Consider the following 20,800-nt stretch of genomic DNA (forward strand, 5'->3'; position numbering starts at 1 on the left):
CGTGGTGTATTCCGCAAATATGCCCGACTGTGAGGGCGGGCACAAGCCGGCGTGAGTAGGTTGAACGTTGAGTTTTATAAGGGCACCACGGGGTGACCAGCCCCTCCCCACCCAGCCCCACCCCTCCCTCCCCACCCAGCCCTTCCCCACCCTCCCCACCCAGCCCCACCCTCCCCTCTCCACCCAGCCCGACCCTTCCCAATTTTGGATGCACGACGGACGGACGGACACAATAATCCCCTGTGGGCTGGTGGAACCAGGTGGATCCTACCAGTATAATCGAGAATCGAACTGTATTTTAATATACTGATAGGGATTTTCCCCTTTTATCTGGCACCAAAAAACTGACACCTTTTGCAAGGAATCATGCTTACATTAACCACAATACTTGCAGTCAAATGCAAACAAAAAACAATACTCTGATAATGTAAGCATGATTCCTTGCAAAAAGGTGTCAGTTTTTTGTTGCCAGAAAAAAGGGGAAAAACCCTATTAGTATATTTTGGTACTGGCAAAGGAGGTCCCATGATGTATTTTAATAGTTTGATCAGTGTGGGGAGGGGGGGGGGTAGCGGGAGACGGGGGGCGGGGTGGTGATGGAGGGTGCAATGTACAAGACGCGAGCGATTGAACTGATTGTGAAACGAGGCAGGCGTATAGCGGCAATGGTTTTCTTAGAGGGTGGGTGGTGGTGGGTGATGGTGGAGGGGATTGTGAGTTTATGCCCTTGCCTGCCGATGTCGATGCATTTTTAGCTCGCACCGCACCAGACGCGCCTCGAGTTATCGCTCGCAACCTTTGCACAGGACCCAGACACGGTGTTTGCCTTGGAACAAGAAACACAAAGACAAAGATGCCACCCCCACCTCCGCCTACGCACTACCACCCAGTATAGCCTCGAACAGTCGTTTGGGGCAAGTGCTGTTCACATGCGGCAACGGGGCTGGGTTGGCGAGCACCAGAGGTCGCAAACGGGTTTTGATTCCTTACCCGCACCCGTACCCGGCCGCACCAGGGTCGCAAATGGGTACCCGAACCGTACCCGGCCGGGTACGGGTACCCGTTCCCTACCCCTACCCGTACCCTACTCGAAATGAGTGACAAACAGTGACTCACCAGTGACTCACGGCCTACCCGTACCCGTACCCGACTGCACCAGGGTCACAAATGGGTGCCCGTACCCGGCCGGGTACGAGTACCCGTTCCCTACCCGTACCCGTACCCTACCCGAAATGAGTGACAAACGGTTACTCACCAGTGACTCACGGCCTACCCGTACCCGTACCCGACTGCACCAGGGTCACAAACGGATACCCGTACCCGTACCCAGCCGGGTACGGGTACCCGTTCCCTACCCCTACCCGTACCCTACTCGAAATGAGTGACAAACAGTGACTCACCAGTGACTCACGGCCTACCCGTACCCGTACCCGACTGCACCAGGGTCACAAACGGATACCCGTACCCGTACCCAGCCGGGTACGGGTACCCGTTCCCTACCCGTACCCTATCCGAAATGAGTGACAAACGGTGACTCACCAGTGACTCACGGTCTACCCGTACCCGTACCCGACTGCACCAGGGTCACAAATGGGTACCCGTACCCGTACCCGGCCGGGTACGAGTACCCGTTCCCTACCCGTACCCGTACCCTACCCGAAATGAGTGACGAACGGTGACTCACCAGTGACTTACGGCCTACCCGTAGCCGTACCCGGCCGCACCGGGGTCGCAAACGGGTACCCGTACCTGTACCCAGCCGGGTACGGGTAGCCGGGTATCGGGTAGGGTACAGGTATCGGGTACCCGGTTGCGACCTCTGACGAGCACCCCGCTGCCTCGGCCGCCTTTGTCATCACCGAGCGGGCGACGTTGTTGACACACCGTCCCGGGTGCTCGTTTGAGGCTGAGTCGACCTAAGGGGGAACTCGGGTGGCCGGGTTCGTAGCGCAGTGCCGCTCACTCACAAATACCCCCACCCCCTGAACAGCCTTTAACGCACGCACAGGAAAAAAAAGACAAATATCTCCCATATAACCTTAGGGGCCGTCCATAAATGACGTCACGCACCTAGGGGGGTGGGGGGGAGATTCAGACATTTGTGACGATGTGTGACGAGGGGGGGGGGGTGTTTGAGAAATGTGACGTCACGTCAAAATTCGCAACTTTAAATAAATATAGACAACACGTTCTACTTAATTAAATAGACTCTTTAATAAATGTTTTCTCCTACAACATCAGAGTGCAGCGCCACATTAAATACGCACTACAATGACAATAGTTTAAAGCGATTTGAAGCATGTTTTTTTTTGTGACGTCATATTTGAGGGGGGGGGGGATAAAAAATCGTCCAAAATCGCGTGACGTCATTTATGGACGGCCCTTTAACAGATTGTTGTGGGGCAAGTGCTGGGAGCGAGTAGCAAGCACCTGTGAAGGTCGGCACGGTTACGACAAGGGGGGTGTAGGGTGGCCTGCACCACGCCCTACCGCACACAATCAACACGCACACACTCACCACGAACTTCGCTACACTCGCAAACACAGGCGGACGTCACAACAGCACTTTCACATCCATCCACCGAGACGCGCCGTCTTTGCTCCTCTTAACCGGTTTTCGGTTTCCGCTCCGCGTAAAGGGGTTCTTGTTTGTTGTTGTTGTTATTTTTGGAAGAGGTGGAACGGTGGTGGTGGTGGAGTGAACGGAGGCTGCGTGGACCGTTGTTGTGATATTTGTTGCTGTTGTGTGTGCGTGTGCGCGTGTTTGTGCGTGTGTGTGTACGTGTGCGTGTGTGTGTGTGCGTGTGTGTGTGTGTACGTGTGTGCGTGTGTGTGTGTGCGTGTGCGTACGTCTGTTCGTTTGTGTGTGTGTACGTGTGCGTGTGTACGTGTTTGTGCGTGTGTGCGTGTGTGTGTACGTGTGTACGTGTGTGCACGTGTGTGTGTGTACGTGTGTACGTGTGTGCACGTGTGTTCGTGTGTGTGTGTGCGTGTGTGCGTGTGTTCGTGTGTGTAAGTGTGTGCGCGTGTTTGTGCGTGTGTGCACGTGTGTTCGTGCGTGTGCGCGTGTGTGTGTGTGCGTGTGTACGTGTGTGCGTGTTTGTGTGTGTAAGTGTGCACGTGTGTTCGTGCGTGTGTGCGTGTGCGTGTGTGCGTGCGTGTGCGCGTGGGATCGCAAAAACAGCAAAACACCGTCTGCGCGCGTGTGGGTGACCTGGGAAAAATGTGCACGGGCAAGTGCACGATGGTCATCGGCGGGGCCCTGGTCCCCATGGCTCTCCTGGCCATCGTGGCCAACGTGCTGCTCTTCTTCCCCAACGCCGAGGCGACGCACCTGGAACAGGGTCACCTCTCCGACTTCACCTGGTACATGGCAGGCATTGCCGGAGGAGGGCTGCTGGTGAGTGGTGGTGGGTGGTGGTGGTGGAGGTGGTGATGGTGGAGGTGGTGGTGATGATGGTGGTGGTGATGGTGATGATGGTCGTGGGGATGGTGGTGATGGTGGTGGTCTTGATGGGGATGGTGGTGATGGTGGTGATGGTGGAGGTGGTGGTGATGATGGTGATGATGGCGGTGGTGATGGTGGTGATGATGGTGGTGGTGGTGATGGTGGTGATGGTGATGGTGGTGATGGTGATGATGGTGGTGATGGTGGTGATGATGGTGGTGGTGGTGATGGTGGTGATGATGGTGGTGGTGATGGCGGTTGGGTGAGTGGCGACGGTAGGCGAGTCGCGATGGTGAGCACACTGGTGAGTATGATGGTGAGCACACTGGTGAGTATGATGGTGAGTATGATGGTGAGCATGATGGTGAGTATGATGGTGAGCACGCTGGTGAGCATGATGGTGAGTATGATGGTGAGCATGATGGTGAGTATGATGGTGAGTATGATGGTGAGCACACTGGTGAGTATGATGGTGAGTATGATGGTGAGCATGATGGTGAGTATGATGGTGAGCACGCTGGTGAGCATGATGGTGAGTATGATGGTGAGCATGATGGTGAGTATGATGGTGAGTATGATGGTGAGCATGATGATGAGTATGATGGTGAGTATGATGGTGAGTATGATGGTGAGCACACTGGACTTGCAATCCAGGCGGAGTGGTCATCTCGTGGTGGTGGTTGAGGTGGTTGTGGTGGTTGTGATGGTGATGATGGTTGTGGTGGTGGTAGCGGTGGTTGTACTATTCATGAATGTTGTATTTGTTTGACGTGGTAACGGTGGTGGTGGTGTTTGTAGAATTATTTATGAATATTGCCCTTGCTGATGCCGAATGATGCTGCTGATGATGATGGTGATGATGATGGTGATGATGCCGAATGATGCTGCTGATGATGATGGTGATGATGATGGTGATGATGGTGATGCTGCTGATGGTGATGCTGCTGCTGATGGTGATGCTGCTGATGGTGATGATGGTGATGATGGTCATGATTATGATGATGGTGATGTTGGTGATGATTATGATGATGGTGATGATGGTGATGATGGTGATGTTGATGATGATGGTGATGATGATGGTGATGATGGTGATGATGGTGATGATGGTGATGATGATGATGGTGATGATGGTGATGATGATGGTGATGATGATGGTGATGATGATGGTGATGATGGTGATGTTGATGATGATGGTGATGATTATGCTGATGGTGATGATTATGGTGATGATGATGGTGATGATGGTGATGTTGATGATGATGGTGATGATGATGATTATGATGATGGTGATGATTATGGTGATGATGATGGTGATGATAATGATGGTGATGATGATGGTGATGTTAATAATCCCATGAGTCGCCTCTGATGGGAGTCGCCCTGTAGATTATCGTGCCGGCCATGCAGCTCATCGGAGCCGGGTCTCGGGACGGCTGCTGCTCCAACAGATGTGGGGTGAGTGGTGGTGGTAGTGGTGGTGGTCTGGGTGGTGGTGGTAGTGGTAGTGGTGGTAGTGGCCTGGGTGGTGGTGGTGGTGGTGGTGGTAGTGGTCTGGGTGGTGGTGGTAGTGGTCAGGGTGGTGGTAGTGGTGGTCTGGGTGGTGGTGGTAGTGGTGTGGGTGTTGGTGGTAGTGGTGGTGGTGGTAGTGGTCGTGGTGGTGGTGGTAGTGGTCTGGGTGTTGGGGGTAGTGGTCTGGGTGGTAGTGGTCTGGGTGGTGGTGGTGGTAGTGGTGGTGGTGGTGGTCAGGGTGGTGGTAGTGGTGGTCTGGGTGTTGGTGGTAGTGGTGTTGGTGGTAGTGGTCGTGGTGGTGGTGGTGGTAGTGGTCTGGGTGGTGGTGGTAGTGGTCAGGGTGGTGGTAGTGGTGGTCTGGGTGTTGGTGGTAGTGGTGGTGGTGGTAGTAGTAGTGGTGGTAGTGGTGGTGGTCTGGGGAGGGACGGGAAGAAGTGGAGGGGCGACGGACGAGGAAGGGATTCAGCAATGGAGAAGAGGTGAAGCTTTAAGAGAGGGGCAGTGTTGAGTCTATGGTGCAGTGTTGAGTCTATGGTGCAGTGTTGAGTCTATGGGCAGTGTTGAGTCTGTGGGCAGTGTTGAGTCTATGGGCAGCGTTGAGTCTATGGGCAGGATTGAGTCTATGGGCAGTGTTGAGTATATGGTGCAGTGTTGAGTCTATGGTGCAGTGTTGAGTCTATGGGCAGTGTTGAGTCTGTGGGCAGTGTTGAGTCTATGGGCAGTGTTGAGTCTATGGTGTAGTGTTGAGTCTATGGGCAGTGTTGAGTCTATGGTGCAGTGTTGAGTCTATGGGCAGTGTTGAGTCTATGGGCAGTGTTGAGTCTATGGTGCAGTGTTGAGTCTATGGGCAGTGTTGAGTCTATGGGCAGTGTTGAGTCTATGGGCAGCGTTGAGTCTATGGGCAGCGTTGAGTCTATGGGCATTGTTAAGTCTATGGGCAGTGTTGAGTCTATGGGCAGTGCTGAGTCTATGGGCAGTGCTGAGTCTATGGCAGTGTTGAGTCTATGGGCAGTGTTGAGTCTATGGGCAGCGTTGAGTCTATGGGCAGTGTTGAGTCTATGGGCAGTGTTGAGTCTATGGTGCAGTGCTGAGTCTATGGGCAGTGTTGAGTCTATGGGCAGTTTCGATTTAAAGCTTTCGTGACTGCAGGGATTCATCTTCTTGGTTCTTTCGGTAAAGTCACGTAGAAAGAAAATAATAAAATAATAAAAAAAATTAATATAATAAAATAATTCTCACGACGTTTCGGCCACAACGCAAGCAGCCGTCCTCAGGTGAGGAATGAAACACCACCAAGCTTGGAGCGCTCCAAGCTTGGTGGTGTTTCATTCTTTACCTGAGGACAGCTGCTTGCGTCTATGGGCAGTTTTGAGTCTATGAGCAGTTTTGAGTCTATGGTGCAGTGTTGTTGTGGTTGTTGTCGTTTGTGCAACACCACCAACGGAGCAACAACAACAACAACACCAGCAGCAGCAGGGCCACAACCTCGCCCCAACAGCGCCACTCCGTCTCCTCCACAGATGCTGACGTCCGTCCTCTTGTCGTTGGTGGGCGTCGCGGGCGCCCTCTACTGCCTCGTGGTCTCCACCGTGGCTCTGGTAGAGGGCCCCAAGTGCCTCTTCAAGAGCGGAAGCAGCGAGCAGTGGGACTACCCCTTCGGGAAGATCGACAAGTGGGACTTCCAGATCCTCGAGTAAGCGCCTCGGGAGGGAGCGGGAGAGTTCGTAACAGACGGCAATAATGTCTTCTTGAAGACGGCTGCTTGCGTTGTGGCCGAAACGTCGTGAGAATTATTTTATTATGTTTTATTTTTATTATTTTATTACTTCCCTTCTACGTGACTGTACCGAAATAACCAAGAAGATGAATCCCTGCAGTCACGAAAGCTTTAAATCGAAATCTTTCGGTAAAGTCACGTAGAAGGGAAGTAATAAAATAATAAAAATAATAAAATAAAATAATTGAATAATATTATATAATAAACTAATTCTCACTAATTTTTATTATTATTTTATTACTTCCCTTCTACGTGACTTTACCGAAAGAACCAAGAAGATGAATCCCTGCAGTCACGAAAGCTTTACATCGAGACGCAATAATGGGTTAGTTTCTATTCGTGTATCACTTTGGGGCCGTCCATAAATGACGTCACGCACCTGGGGGGGGGGCAGACATTTGTGAAGATGTGTGACGAGGGGGGGTTGAAAAATGTGACGTGACATCAAAATGCGCAACTTTAAATAAATATAGACAACACGTTCTACTTAATTAAATAGACTTTTTAATAAATGTTTTCGCCTACAACATCAGAGTGCAGCGCCACATTAAATACGCACTACAATGACAATAGTTTAAAGCGATTTGAAGCATGTTTTATTTTTTTGTGCGGGGTGGCAGAGCTTTGTGATGTTATTTTTGCGGGGGGCGTCTGACTTTTGTGACGTCGTGTGACGAAGGGGGGGGGGTCAAAAATCGTCAAAAATCGCGTGACGTCATTTATGGGCGCCCCCTTTGTACACGTGATTTCTTTGTCCTTCCTATATGCTGCCCTCCTCTCGCGTGTGTTTGTGTTGTGTTTATTCGTTGTACCGTTCTGACCCCGCGCCCCCTTCCAGGACATCTGTGGAAAAGAGCTTTACAGCGCATCGGATTCTTCCAGCATTAATACAAATTCTGCTCATGGCTGTGTCAGAAAGACTGAGTCAGCACAGATGAGATGCTGGGTTTGAGCCCTGGGTCTGGCTCTCTCTCTCTTACAGGGGGTTCATAATGGCGCAAACTCCAAGTATACAAAAGGCGTTAGGGTCGTGATCGAACCCACGACCTCCTGTACACCAGGCGATGGAGATGACATCTCATAGGTTCTGGGATCGAACCCACGACCTCCTGTATACCAGGCGAGGCAGTTAACATCTCGCCACCGTGGCGCCCTGAATCTCTTGAGACGCCTCAATCGATCCCGTGCTTCATCTCCCTGTGTCCGTATGCCTCTCGCCCACCCCCCCTCCCCCCTGCCGTCTCTCAGCACGAGCTACCTCTTCAACTCGTCGCTGTGGGGCATTTGCAAGGCGCCCGTGTGGATCGTCGAGTGGCACATCTCCCTCTTCTCCATCATGATGGCCGTGGGCGCCGTGGAGGTGGCCCTGTGCCTGGTGCAGGCCGTCATCGGCTTCGTGGGCGTCCTGTGCGGGACATGCCGCAAGGAGAGGCCCAAAGAGAGCTCCAGCCAGGCGCCACTCTACTCCATGGACTCACTGCCACGCTACTGAGACGGGATGGCGGGGACTGGGTGATGGGATGGGGTGATGGGATGGGATGATGGGATGGGATGATGGGATGGGATTATGGGAAGGGATGATGAGATGGGGTGATGGGATGGGGTCATGGGATGGGATGATGGGACGGAATGATGGGACGGAATGATGGGATGGGATGATGGGATGGGGTCATGGGATGGGATGATGGGACGGAATGATGGGATGGGATGATGAGATGGGATGATGAGATGGGGTGATGGGATCGGATGATGGGACGGAATGATGGGATGGGATGGTGGGAAGGGATGATGAGATGGGGTGATGAGATCGGGTGATGGGATGGGGTGATGGGATGGGATGATGGGACGGAATGATGGGATGGGATGATGAGATGGGGTGATGAGATCGGGTGATGGGATGGGGTCATTGGACAGGATGATGGGACCTAATGATTGGATGAGATGATAGGATGGGAAGATTGTTCGAGATGGTGGGAATGGGATAAAGGGATGGGATGATGGGGCGTGATATATTTGTAATTCGTCCGCTATAAGCATCCACGTAAGATTTGTCACTAATTAGGTGAAATCGAAGAGTTTAAACAAATGCTGGGTTTTGTTAGCCGTGCGACAGAACCATCTTGCGGCATTCTGGATTTGAAGTTTTCATGGCTGCAAGGATCCATACTCTTTGTTTTTTTTCTCGGCAAAGTCACGTAGGTAAAAAAAAAATTAAAAATGATGCAGTAATTTAGCTGTGACGGTTCCACCTGAAGACGGAAGCTTGTGTTGCTTCCGAATCGTCGTGATTTAATTTTTTTGTTTTTATCTTAATGTATTTTTTAATCCTTTATATTAAGTTCACTTGCTTGCGCGCTTATGACCGTGCAAATCTTTCGGTCGTTTTTTAACCCACTTCCCATGATCCAATCGAGCTGACATTTTCCACACAGACTCGTTGTGCGTGACAATTAATTTTCGTGAAAAAAAATGTCCAAAATTTTACACTTTTTAGGAAAAAAAAAGATATTTAATTACCAATTGCTTAATGGTGGCAGGCGATCATCTGACCCATAGGTGGCAGCCATCTCAAGCCAGAGGACGAGAGGACTCTAGCCGCCACGCATATAAAGGATTTATAGTGAAAAACTTTGTTTTTACGGGTTAATTTTTTTACCTACGTGACTTTTCCGAATAAACCAAAGAGTATGCATCTTGCGGCAGGCCACTTGAAGCAGATGCAGCGCCACTTTGCGAGGTTCAGCACAAGAAGGCGGCGCAGCAGGTCGCGTGTGAATAATCCATCTGTTCCATCTGTAGGCGGAAAAGAGTGTAGCTACCCCCCTCCCCGCGCACGTGGGTTTCCTCCCACGAGTATTAAACTAAATTATAAACTATTTTTTTTACCAGGTTATAGCCCACTGAGCTACGTAGCTCTTATTCAGAAGCGACCTGGCCAACACAAACCATAGCACGGCGAATTGGGCTGATAATCGTTGCGTGGCAATGTACAGCAGCAGTCAAATTACTCTAAACGAATGATGTTGGTTCTAAATTTGGAGGGAAAACCCCGAAGATCGGGAGGAAAGATCCATGCGATCACGGGGAGAGAAAGACACGCAAACTCAAAATATACAGCAGCAGGCGTCAGGGTTGAGTTCGAACCCACAATCTCCTGCATATCAGGCGAAGTAGTTAACATCTCGCCACGGGGAGAGAGAGAGACACGCAAACTCCAAATACACAGCAGGCATCAGGGTTGGGGATCGAACCCACAACCTCCTGCGTACCAGGCTAGATAGTTAACATCTCGCCACGGGGAGAGAGAGACAGGCAAACTCCAAATATATTAGAGCAGGCGTCAGGGTTGAGTTCGAACCCACGACCTCCTGCATACCAGGCGAGGTAGTTAACATTTCGCCACGGGGAGAGAGAGAGACACGCAAACTCCAAATATACAGCAGCAGGCGTCAGGGTTGAGTTCCAACCCACAACCTCCTGTATAACAGGCGAGGTAGTTAACATCTCGCCACGGGGAGACACGCAAACTCTAAATATACAACAGCAGGCGTCAGGGTTGGGGATCGAACCCACAATCTCCTGCGTACCACGCGAGGTAGTTAACATCTCGCCACGGGGAGAGAGAGAGAGACACGCAAACTCTAAATATACAACAGCAGGCGTCAGGGTTGAGTTCGAACCCACAACCACCTGCGTACCAGGCGAGGTAGTTAACATCTCCTAGCCACCGTGATGATGATGAGAGAGAGAGAAGAAAACTCCAAATATACAACAGCAGGCGTCAGGGTTGAGTTCGAACTCACGACCTCCTGTATACCAGGCGAGGTAGTTAACACCTCGCGTCACGGTGAGATCACTGGACAATTCGTGACGCTTTCGGGTGACGAACCTTCGCCCCGGCCACTACAGAGTGGTTGGTTGGTGCCGGTGGTGGTCGTGGTCGATAAGCAGCGGATGTTTTAACTCTTCCGGGGCGAAACACGCATTTGTGTACATTGTAATCTCGAGTAATTTATTGGTGGAGAGGCCGGTTTCGTTGATGTTGGCGCAAATGATGAGCTGCAGCGGAGGACGGATGTCCCGTCATGAAAAATAAGAGTCGGTTTTTACCCCTTTCTGGCAATAGAACAGGAGTTGTGTTAAGATGCTCAAACATTAAATAGAAGCCCTTTGCATGGGATCAAGTTACTGAATTAATCGCACTCGGTACTTGTGGTGAACATGCAGACAAACATTGCTCTGATGACACTGGTCAACACACTTTTTCTGGCATAAGGTATTCCAACGGTTTGAAGGTAATTTCGGGGTGCTGATTCCAAATCCGGCATCAGTTTTTGTCTATCACATCAGGTTTTTGAGATATCAAATACTGCATTTTCAATAAAAACTGCCGAAGAAAAATATTAAATAAATGTGGATATCTACATAAATGATATTATAAACACACTATCCTAAAAATACAGCACCCTATTTTAACACTAAAGCAGTCACTGACTCGCAACAACTTGCAATCATAAGTGACAGAGTTAATTTCGGGTAAAATCAATGAAAATGGGGTATGCCGATAGCATAAAATTGAGATGTGATAGAGAAAATCTGAAATCAGATTTGGAATCAGCACCCTGAAATTAGTCTAAAACAGCTGCAAAAGTCCAGGCCAGAATAGTTTTTTTGTTGACCAGTGTAATAATGTGTTGCATTGGCTTACATCAGAGACAGCTTTCTTGATGGCCCCGTGTCACCAGCGTCAGACCGGTGAACGCCAAGAGGTGAATAGTACATGCGGTATTTTTGTAGCATCCTAACACCTGTTTTATGGCCATGTAAAGGGTCAAACCTATTCTTACGTTTCACACTTTGATCTCCCCCGCGGCACAAAAAACATCAGCAAGAGATATCGCCCGCCCCAGCTGACAAGACGATTGTCGTGAAGAATGTGTAAAACCTACAAAAATATAATAATGCTGCCGAAACAAGTAAATATATACACGCGGTTTTATTTTTAAATACAATTAGTATTCCGGAAGAGAGCTTCATCTGGTCGCCAACCTATTACCCACGAATTCTATAATTACACTGGTCAACACACTTTTTCTGGCATAAGGTATTCCAACGCGTCTAAGGTAAATTTGGGGTGGTGATTCCAAATCTGGCATAGGTTTTTGTCTATCACATCAGGTTTTTGAGATATCAAATATTGCATTTTCAATAAAAGCTGTAGAAGAAAAATATTTAATAAATGTGGATATCTACATAACATGATATTATAAACACACTATCCTAAAAATACAGCACCATATTTTAACACTAAAGCAGTCACTGACTCGCAACAACTTGCAATCATAAGTGACAGAGTTAATTTCGGGTAAAATCAATGAAAATGGGGTATGCCGATAGCATAAAAATGAGATGTGATAGAGCAAATCTGAGATCAGATTTGGAATCAGCACCCTGAAATTAGTCTAAAACAGCTGCAAAAGTCCAGGCCAGAATTTTTTTTTTGTTGACCAGTGTTATCAGTGGGGTGACTGTGGTTGTGATGGTTGTGGCGGTGGTTGTGATGGTGGTTGTGGTGGCGGTGGTGGCTATGGAGGTGGCGGTGGTTGTGGTAGCTGTGGCGGTGGTGGTGATGGTGGCGGTGGCGGTGGTTGTGATAGCTGTGGCGGTGGTGGTGATGGTGGTGGTGGCTGTGGTTGTGGTAGTTGTGGCGGTGGTGGTGGTGGTTGTGGACATGGTTGTGGCTGTGTTGGTGATGACGCTGCTGCAGGTATCATGTCACCATCCAGTGCTGTGGAGGCAGCAGCAGCAGTAGCAGCGAGGGTTGATGGATCACCGCAGCACAGATGTTGTTGTGAAGCTCCCTTCCTTTATAAATAAACATTCTGATTCTGAACCGTGGATCTCAGCAGTTCTGGATCAATCTCTCCGAAACGGCCATTATGAACCTCCTGAGAGAGATAGACGCCCAGACCCAGGGCTCGAACCCAGGATCTGATCAGTGTTGGTTCAGTGTCTCTGACATGGCCATTGAGAACCCCCTGAGAGAGAGACGCCCAGACCCAGGGCTCGAACCCAGGATCTCAGCAGTGTTGGTTCAGTGTCTCTGACATGGCCATTGAGAACCCCTGAGAGACAGACAACCAGACCCAGGGCTCGAACCCAGGCTCTGAGCAGTGTTGGTTCAGTGTCTCTGACATGGCCACAATGAACCCCCTGAGAGAGAGACGCCCAGACCCAGGGCTCGAACCCAGGATCTCAGCAGTGTTGGTTCAGTGTCTCTGACATGGCCATTGAGAACCCCTGAGAGACAGACAACCAGACCCAGGGCTCGAACCCAGGCTCTGAGCAGTGTTGGTTCAGTGTCTCTGACATGGCCACAATGAACCCCCTGAGAGAGAGACGCCCAGACCCAGGGCTCGAACCCAAGATCTCAGCAGTGTTGGCTCACTGTCTATGACAGGGCCACAATGAACCCCCTGAGAGACAGACAGCCAGACCCAGGGCTAGAACCCAGCCTCTCAGCAGTGTTGGTTCAGTGTCTCTGACATGGCCATTGAGAACCCCTTGAGAGACAGACGCCCAGACCCAGGGCTCGAACCCAGGCTCTCAGCAGTGTTGGTTCAGTGTCTCTGACATGGCCACAATGAACCCCCTGAGAGACAGACGGCCAGACCCAGGGCTCGAACCCAGGCTCTGATCAGTGTTGGTTCAGTGTTTCTGACATGGCCACAATGAACCCCCTGAGAGACAGACAGCCAGACCCATGGCTAGAACCCAGACTCTGATCAGTGTTGGTTCAGTGTCTCTGACATGGCCACAATGAACCCCCTAAGAGACAGACAGCCAGACCCATGGCTAGAACCCAGGCTCTGATCATTGTTGGTTCAGTGTCTCTGACATGGCCATTGTGAATCCTCTGTAGCCTGCGTGATGACCCATCCTCTGTGGTCACGAGTCACCGACGCAAAGTTAATATTTGAACCATGGCACTAACTCTACGACTTCCTCGTGAATTCCCTCCGATGTCGCAATGTCAATTAACTCACCCGCCCCCTCAAAGACAAAGATCCCTCGTGCAGCCCCAGCGGACTGGCCAAGCACCGCGCCCGGCCGCCTTTGTCTCCCCCTGTGCCGATGTTTACACATCCAAATCTGGTATCAGTTTTTGTCTATCACATCAGGTTTTTTAGATATCAAATATTGCATTTTCAATAAAAACTGCAGAAGAAAAATATTAAATAAATGTGGATATCTACATAAAATGATATTATAAACACACTATCCTAAAAATACAGCGCCATATTTTAACACTAAAGCAGTCACTGACTCGCAACAACTTGCAATCATGAGTGACAGAGTTAATTTCGGGTAAAATCAATGAAAATGGGGTATGCCGATAGCATAAAAATGAGATGTGATAGAGCAAATCTGAGATCAGATTTGCAATCAGCACCCTGAAATTAGTCTAAAACAACTGGGTGCTCATTTGAGGCTGAGTCGACCTAGGGGACGGCCCAAGACCGGTTCAGATAATCGTCACCGGTGTCGGTGACCGTGAGCGAGAATCAAACCCGGATCGCCGGGTTCGTTCAAAGAGGCTCTGAGCACACAAAGACAAAGATCCCCCGTATAGCATTCAACAGACTGTTGGGGCAAGTGCTGTTAGCGAGTAGCAGCACCTACGAAGGCCGGCACGGCACACGAGGGGGTGGGTGGCCAGCACCACGCCCGGTCACCTTTGTCTCCCCAGTGGCGATGTTTACACACCAGCCCCCCCCCCTCCCTCCCCCCGACACAGTATCTGACTTAACGTGAAGTGTTGCCATCTCTGGCAACAAAACTGATACCTTTTTTACAAGGAGTCATGTTTACATAGACCACAATACCTGCAGTCATTATGCAAACAAAAACACAACTCTGATAATGTATGCACTGTCCTTGAAGTTGATTGGTCCACACCCGAGACAGCTTTCTTTAGAGCCTAGTCTCACATGGTGTTGGACCAGATGACGCCAAAAGGCGCACAACTCAAAGACAATGCACCATCAGAGTATGAGAGCTCGGGGTAAGCATTTACACCATTGGAACCTCCTTTGCCAGTAAAAAATATGATAATTGTTTTTTTACCCTTTTATCTGGCAACAAAACTGATACCTTTTTTACAAGGAGTCATGTTTGCATTGACCACAATACCTGCAGTCATAATGCAAACAAAAAACACAACTCTGATCATGTATGCACTGTCCTTGAAGTTGATTGGTCCACACCCGAGACAGCTTTCCTTAGAGCCTAGTCTCACATGGTGTTGGACCAGACATGACTCCTTGTAAAAAAGGTGTCAGTTTTGTTGCCAGATGAAACAGTCCCTCCAGAAAAACGCGATTATGCGATCGCAAGATTCCACGCAAAATCAGCCAAAGTCCGCATATTTATGCGGGGGGCGCGTTTTTTCAAATACGCCGCACTTTCGCCGCATAAATTGCAGATTTCCGCGCGCAAAATATGCGGGCTTGCATGATTTCATAATCCCCGCATTTTCGTTGCAAAAAGTCACATATATCTTAGCGGAAAGTTGAAAAATGTTGCGTTTACTTCACACAAGCGCAGCCATTTCCCCTGTTGCCATGGGAACGTTATGAAGTGACGTCACTCATTACGCGACATCATTGAAAAGCTGCAAACCCCGCGATGCCAATGAAACCATGATGAAGAGTTTATGCAACTTTACAGTTGTAAGATTGCACTTTTTTGTTAGTAGTATGTAAATTTACATTACTGTAAGACTGTACTGTTACTGTATTGCTTACGTTACTGTGCACTGAAAACACTTATTTTAACAGAAGATGTCTGTTTTGTATAGCTACCTCTGCAAAACAGGAAGCACACATTTTATTTTTTAATATTTTATTTATTCATTTTTACAGAAGTTGTAGCATATTCATTTTGTAAAGCTACAGAACTTGTTCGACTCAATGTTTTGTAAGTTTGAGCCATCTGTTTGTTAAGGTCTGAAATAAAACAAGATGAGAACTTAAATATTCCCAGCACTTTCTGTGATGTAGTATGCTTGCTTATCATAGGAAGTAATAAGAAATGACTCTTTACATTAAAGTAGTAGCCTAGTGAATAGGGTGTTGGGGGAATCACTTTTTTTTCTCTTTTTCATCAAACCGCAGTTTTTGCAAGTTCCCGCAATTTTTGCAAGTTGCCGCAATTTAATCGCATAAAATTGCATAAATATCCCGCATATTCCATCGCATTTTTTAAGAAAACGTGCCGCATAATCAACGATTTTTGCCCGCAACAATCACCAAAAAACTCCGCGTTTTTCTGGAGGGACTGATGAAAGGATAAAATTTTTTTTATATTTTTTAATGGCAAATGAGGTTCCAATGGTGTGGCCATCTCGTCGGACCGCTTTGCATCGTGATTACCGCCAACACGAGATCATGTTTTGTATTTACGTCACAAGGCAACATCCCACTGAGCTACGCAGTTCTTGTTTTCAGAAGCGACCTGTCCGTCACAAAATGATAGCCCAATGAAGTGGGCCTCATCATCATCATCGTCGTCGTAGTCGTGTGGACACTCATAGCAGCAGCCAAATTAGTCTAAGAGGCGCGGTGATGTTGATTACAGAAATGTGGAGGGTCAAAAACAGGAGGTGCCCCGGAGAAAAATCTACGCGACCACGGGAAGAGAGAGACACGCAAACTCCAAATATACTGCAGGCGTCAGGGTCGGGATCGAATCCACGACCTCCTGCACACCAGGCGAGGTAGTTAACATCTCCTAGCCACTGTGATAATGATGAAAGAGAGACACGCAAACTTCAAATGTACAGCAGCAGGCGTCAGGGTCGGGATCGAACCCACGACCTCCTGCACACCAGGCGATGTAGTTAACATCTCCTAGCCACTGTGATAATGATGAAAGAGAGACACGCAAACTTCAAATGTACAGCAGCAGGCGTCAGGGTCGGGATCGAACCCACGACCTCCTGCACACCAGGCGATGTAGTTAACATCTCCTAGCCACCGTGATGATGATGAGAGAGAGACACGCAAACTCCAATTAAACAGCAGCAGGCGTCGGGGTCGGGATCGAACCCACGACCTCCTGCACACAAGGCGAGGGAGTTAACATCTCCTGCGATTCACGGTTCATCACAATCATCATCATCATCGTGGTCTATCCACTGCTGCATGGCGTGTGTTCTCTAATCCGCGTGTTCATCTCTCCGTCTCTCAGTGCGCTTCCAAGCAAAGGTCAGTCTCAATAAACCATTAACGCGTAATTTGCATGCTAAATTTACAAGACAAATGAGTGTACACAGCCCTGGGTGAATCCAAGCCTCCTCGTTGCCAAATGTAATCATTAGCGTCGTTCTCGTCGAGAATATCATTCACAAGATAATTACGCAGACTGCTCGCAAAGCTCACGTGTCCTGCACACCACGTAAGACAACAAATCGAAGCCGCTGTTCTTTTTGTACACATCCCGTCAGCTGCGCGGCCCCCTGAGAGTGAATGGAGTCCATCGGCCTCGGTTTTTAACACAACCCTGGACAGGTTTCCACACTCGGGTGTCTCATCAGCTGTCAGGCTGTGCGTGAGACAGTGCTGGTAACTGCAAGATGTCCATGTGCAAGGTCTGGTTTCGACATTCATTGTATCATCAGCAGTCAGTCTGTGCGTGAGGCAGTGCTGGTGAATTGCAAGATGTCCATGTGCCAGGTCTGGTTTCGACATTCATTGCATCATCAGCAGTCAGGCTGTGCGTGAGGCAGTGCTGGTAAACTGCAAGATGTCCATGTGAAAGGTCTGGTTTCGACATTCATTGCCTCATCAGCAGTCAGGCTGTGCGTGAGGCAGTGCTGGTGAACTGCAAGATGTCCATGTGCAAGGTCTGGTTTCGACATTCATTGTATCATCAGCTGTCAGGCTCTGCGTGAGGCAGTGTTGGTGAACTGCAAGATGTCCATGTGCAAGGTCTGGTTTCGACATTCATTGCATCATCAGCTGTCAGGCTCTGCGTGAGGCAGTGTTGGTGAACTGCAAGATGTCCATGTGCAAGGTCTGGTTTCGACATTCATTGTATCATCAGCTGTCAGGCTCTGCGTGAGGCAGTGTTGGTGAACTGCAAGATGTCCACGTGCAAGGTCTGGTTTCGACATTCATTGCATCTTCAGCAGTCAAGCTCTGCGTGAGACAGTGCTGTTGAACTGCAAGATGTCCATGTGCAAGGTCTGGTTTCGACATTCATTGCCTCATCAGCAGTCAGGCTCTGCGTGAGACAGTGCTGTTGAACTGCAAGATGTACATGTGCAAGGTCTGGTTTCGACATTCACTGCATCATCAGCAGTCAGGCTCTGCGTGAGGCAGTGCTGGTAAACTGCAAGATGTCCATGTGCAAGGACTGGTTTTGACATTCATTGCATCATCAGCAGTCAGTCTGTGCGTGAGGCAGTGCTGGTGACCTGCAATATGTCCATGTGCAAGGTCTGGTTTCGACATTCACTGCCTCATCAGCAGTCAGGCTCTGCGTGAGGCAGTACTTGTGAATTGCAAGATGTCCATGTGCAAGGTCTGGTTTCGACATTCACTGCATCATCAGCAGTCAGGCTCTGCGTGAGACAGAGCTGGTGACCTGCAAGATGTCCATGTGCAAGGTCTGGTTTCGACATTCATTGCATCATCAGCAGTCAAGCTTTGCGTGAGACAGTACTGGTGAACTGCAAGATGTCCACGTGCAAGGTCTGGTTTCGACATTCACTGCATCATCAGCAGTCAGGCTCTGCGTGAGCCTGTGCTGGTGAATTGAAAGATGTCCATGTGCAAGGTCTGGTTTCGACATTCATTGCATCATCAGCAGTCAGGCTGTGCGTGAGGCAGTGCTGGTAAACTGCAAGATGTCCATGTGCAAGGACTGGTTTCGACATTCATTGCATCATCAGCAGTCAGGCTCTGCGTGAGGCAGTACTGGTAAACTGCAAGATGTCCATGTGCAAGGTCTGGTTTCGACATTCATTGCCTCATCAGCAGTCAGGCTCTGCGTGAGACAGTGCTGGTGAACTGCAAGATGTCCATGTGCAAGGTCTGGTTTCGACATTCACTGCATCATCAGCAGTCAGGCTGTGCGTGAGACAGTGCTGGTAAACTGCAAGATGTCCATGTGCAAGGTCTGGTTTCGACATTCACTGCATCATCAGCAGTCAGGCTGTGCGTGAGACAGTGCTGGTAAACTGCAAGATGTCCATGTGCAAGGTCTGAGATATAAGCCGGCAAGTGCATCGCATCAAGACATTTCACCCGTGATGTCTCGAGACCAGAGGTCGCAAACGGGTTTTGATTCCTTACCCGTACCCGTACCTGGCCGCACCAGGGTCGCAAACAGGTACCCGTACCCGGCCGTACCCGGGTATCGGGTACCCGATTGCGACCTCTGGGATGAAGCCATGTTGCAGGCGCGGGTGGGTTGATTCTAGGAACTTGAATTGTGAGAAGAGACAAGACGTTGGGAAATGAGTGACAAACGGTGACTCACCAGTGATTCACGGCCTACCCGTACCCGTACCTGGCCGCACCAGAGTCGCAAACGGGTACCCGTACCCGGCCGGGTACGGGTAGCCGGGTATCGGGTAGGGTACGGGTATCGGGTACCCGGTTGAGACCTCTGCTCAAGACGTCCGATGCGAATCGACGAAAGAGCGATGACTCGGGCGGCCGTCGCGTACGAACGGATATCTGAACGGGTCCTGGGCCTCCCCCTAGGTCTACTCAGCCTCAAATGAGTGTGTGACTATCGCCGCTCGGGGAGACGAAATGCCTCGTGTGCCACAGTGCCGGCCTTCATAGGTGCTACTCGCTAACAGCACTTGCCCCAAAAGTCTGTTGAGCCTATACGGGGAATATTTGTCTTTATATGTCTGAATGTGGGGAGCGGTGGCGCAGCGGTTAGCGCTGCATTGCACAACGAACACGACTACCCGAGATCGATTCCCGCTCACGACCAACATCGGTGACGATTATCTGAACCGGTCTTGGGCTTCCCGTAAGGTTAACTCAGCCTCAAATGAGTACCTGGCGCGGTGTGTAAACATCGCCACATGGGGAGACAAAGGCGGCCGGGCGTGGCGCTGGCAAACCACCCCCTCGTGCGCCGTTCCGGCCTTCATAGTTGGTGCGACTTCGCCAACGGCGCTTGCCCCAGAAAGTCCGTAGAGGCTATACCGGGGAATCTTTGCCTTTTGTGTTTAAGAGGCGGACCAAGACTGCGACATGCGAACAGTGGAGCATGGGCGGACGCGAAGTGGCCTCGTCAAAAGCCATGCAAATAAGCTCGTGTTGAAATAATGAAGTCTGTTGATGAACACGAGTGAAGATGACGACGACGATCATCACTATGATGATGTCTCGTTAATTATCTCCCGGCTGAAGATCCATTCCAACTCGCTCGCTCGCGGTCCAGTGGATTTTCGCGAGCCGGTGGTGGTGGGGGGGGAGACACAATATTACAAAAATACATTCTTTTTTTTACTTGCATAGTAAAGTAATTGTCACGAACACGACGACCCCGTATGGGCTCAACATTCCGTCGGAAGCTTGTGTTGCCTCCGAAACGTCGTGATTAAATTTAGTTGTTTTCATTTTAATGTATTTTTTACCTACGTGACTTTACCGAAAAAAACCAAAGAGTATGAATCCTTGCAGTCACGAAACTTCAAATCTAGAATTTAAGTAATTGCGTTTTTTCATTTGCTATACAGACAGATAATACGACACATCGCTCACCTTAAACCCCAGTCGTTCATAAAAGTTGAAGGCCGTATAGTACTATAGTAATAGAGCAAGTGCAGAATCACTGAACCGGAATTGATAGCTTGAAGCATTCAGCGAGGGGCCCTTGAAAGTGCGGGACCCGTAGCTACTACACGTGTGGTAGCTACTACACGTGTTGTAGCTACTACACGTGTTGTAGCTACTACACGTGTAGCTACTACACGTGTTGTAGCTACTACACGTGTAGCTACTACACGTGTTATAGCTACTACACGTGTAGCTACT

At 49.6% G+C, this 20,800-nt stretch overlaps 1 protein-coding gene across 1 annotated transcript; it reads left to right on the plus strand.

The window, feature by feature from the left end:
- Positions 1–2,511: 2,511 nt before the first annotated feature.
- On the plus strand, positions 2,512–8,263 carry LOC133357556 (transmembrane 4 L6 family member 1-like). The gene is made up of 4 exons (XM_061575540.1): positions 2,512–3,400; positions 4,835–4,903; positions 6,478–6,650; positions 7,983–8,263. Exons 1-4 carry the CDS (start codon positions 3,224–3,226, stop codon positions 8,224–8,226), a joined length of 663 nt encoding a protein of 220 aa, XP_061431524.1. The 5' UTR covers positions 2,512–3,223; the 3' UTR covers positions 8,227–8,263.
- Positions 8,264–20,800: the final 12,537 nt, after the last annotated feature.

This window comes from Lethenteron reissneri, chromosome 58, assembly GCF_015708825.2.
Source record: "Lethenteron reissneri isolate LAM-NWPU_2019-01 chromosome 58, ASM1570882v1, whole genome shotgun sequence".
NCBI lineage: Eukaryota > Metazoa > Chordata > Hyperoartia > Petromyzontiformes > Petromyzontidae > Lethenteron > Lethenteron reissneri.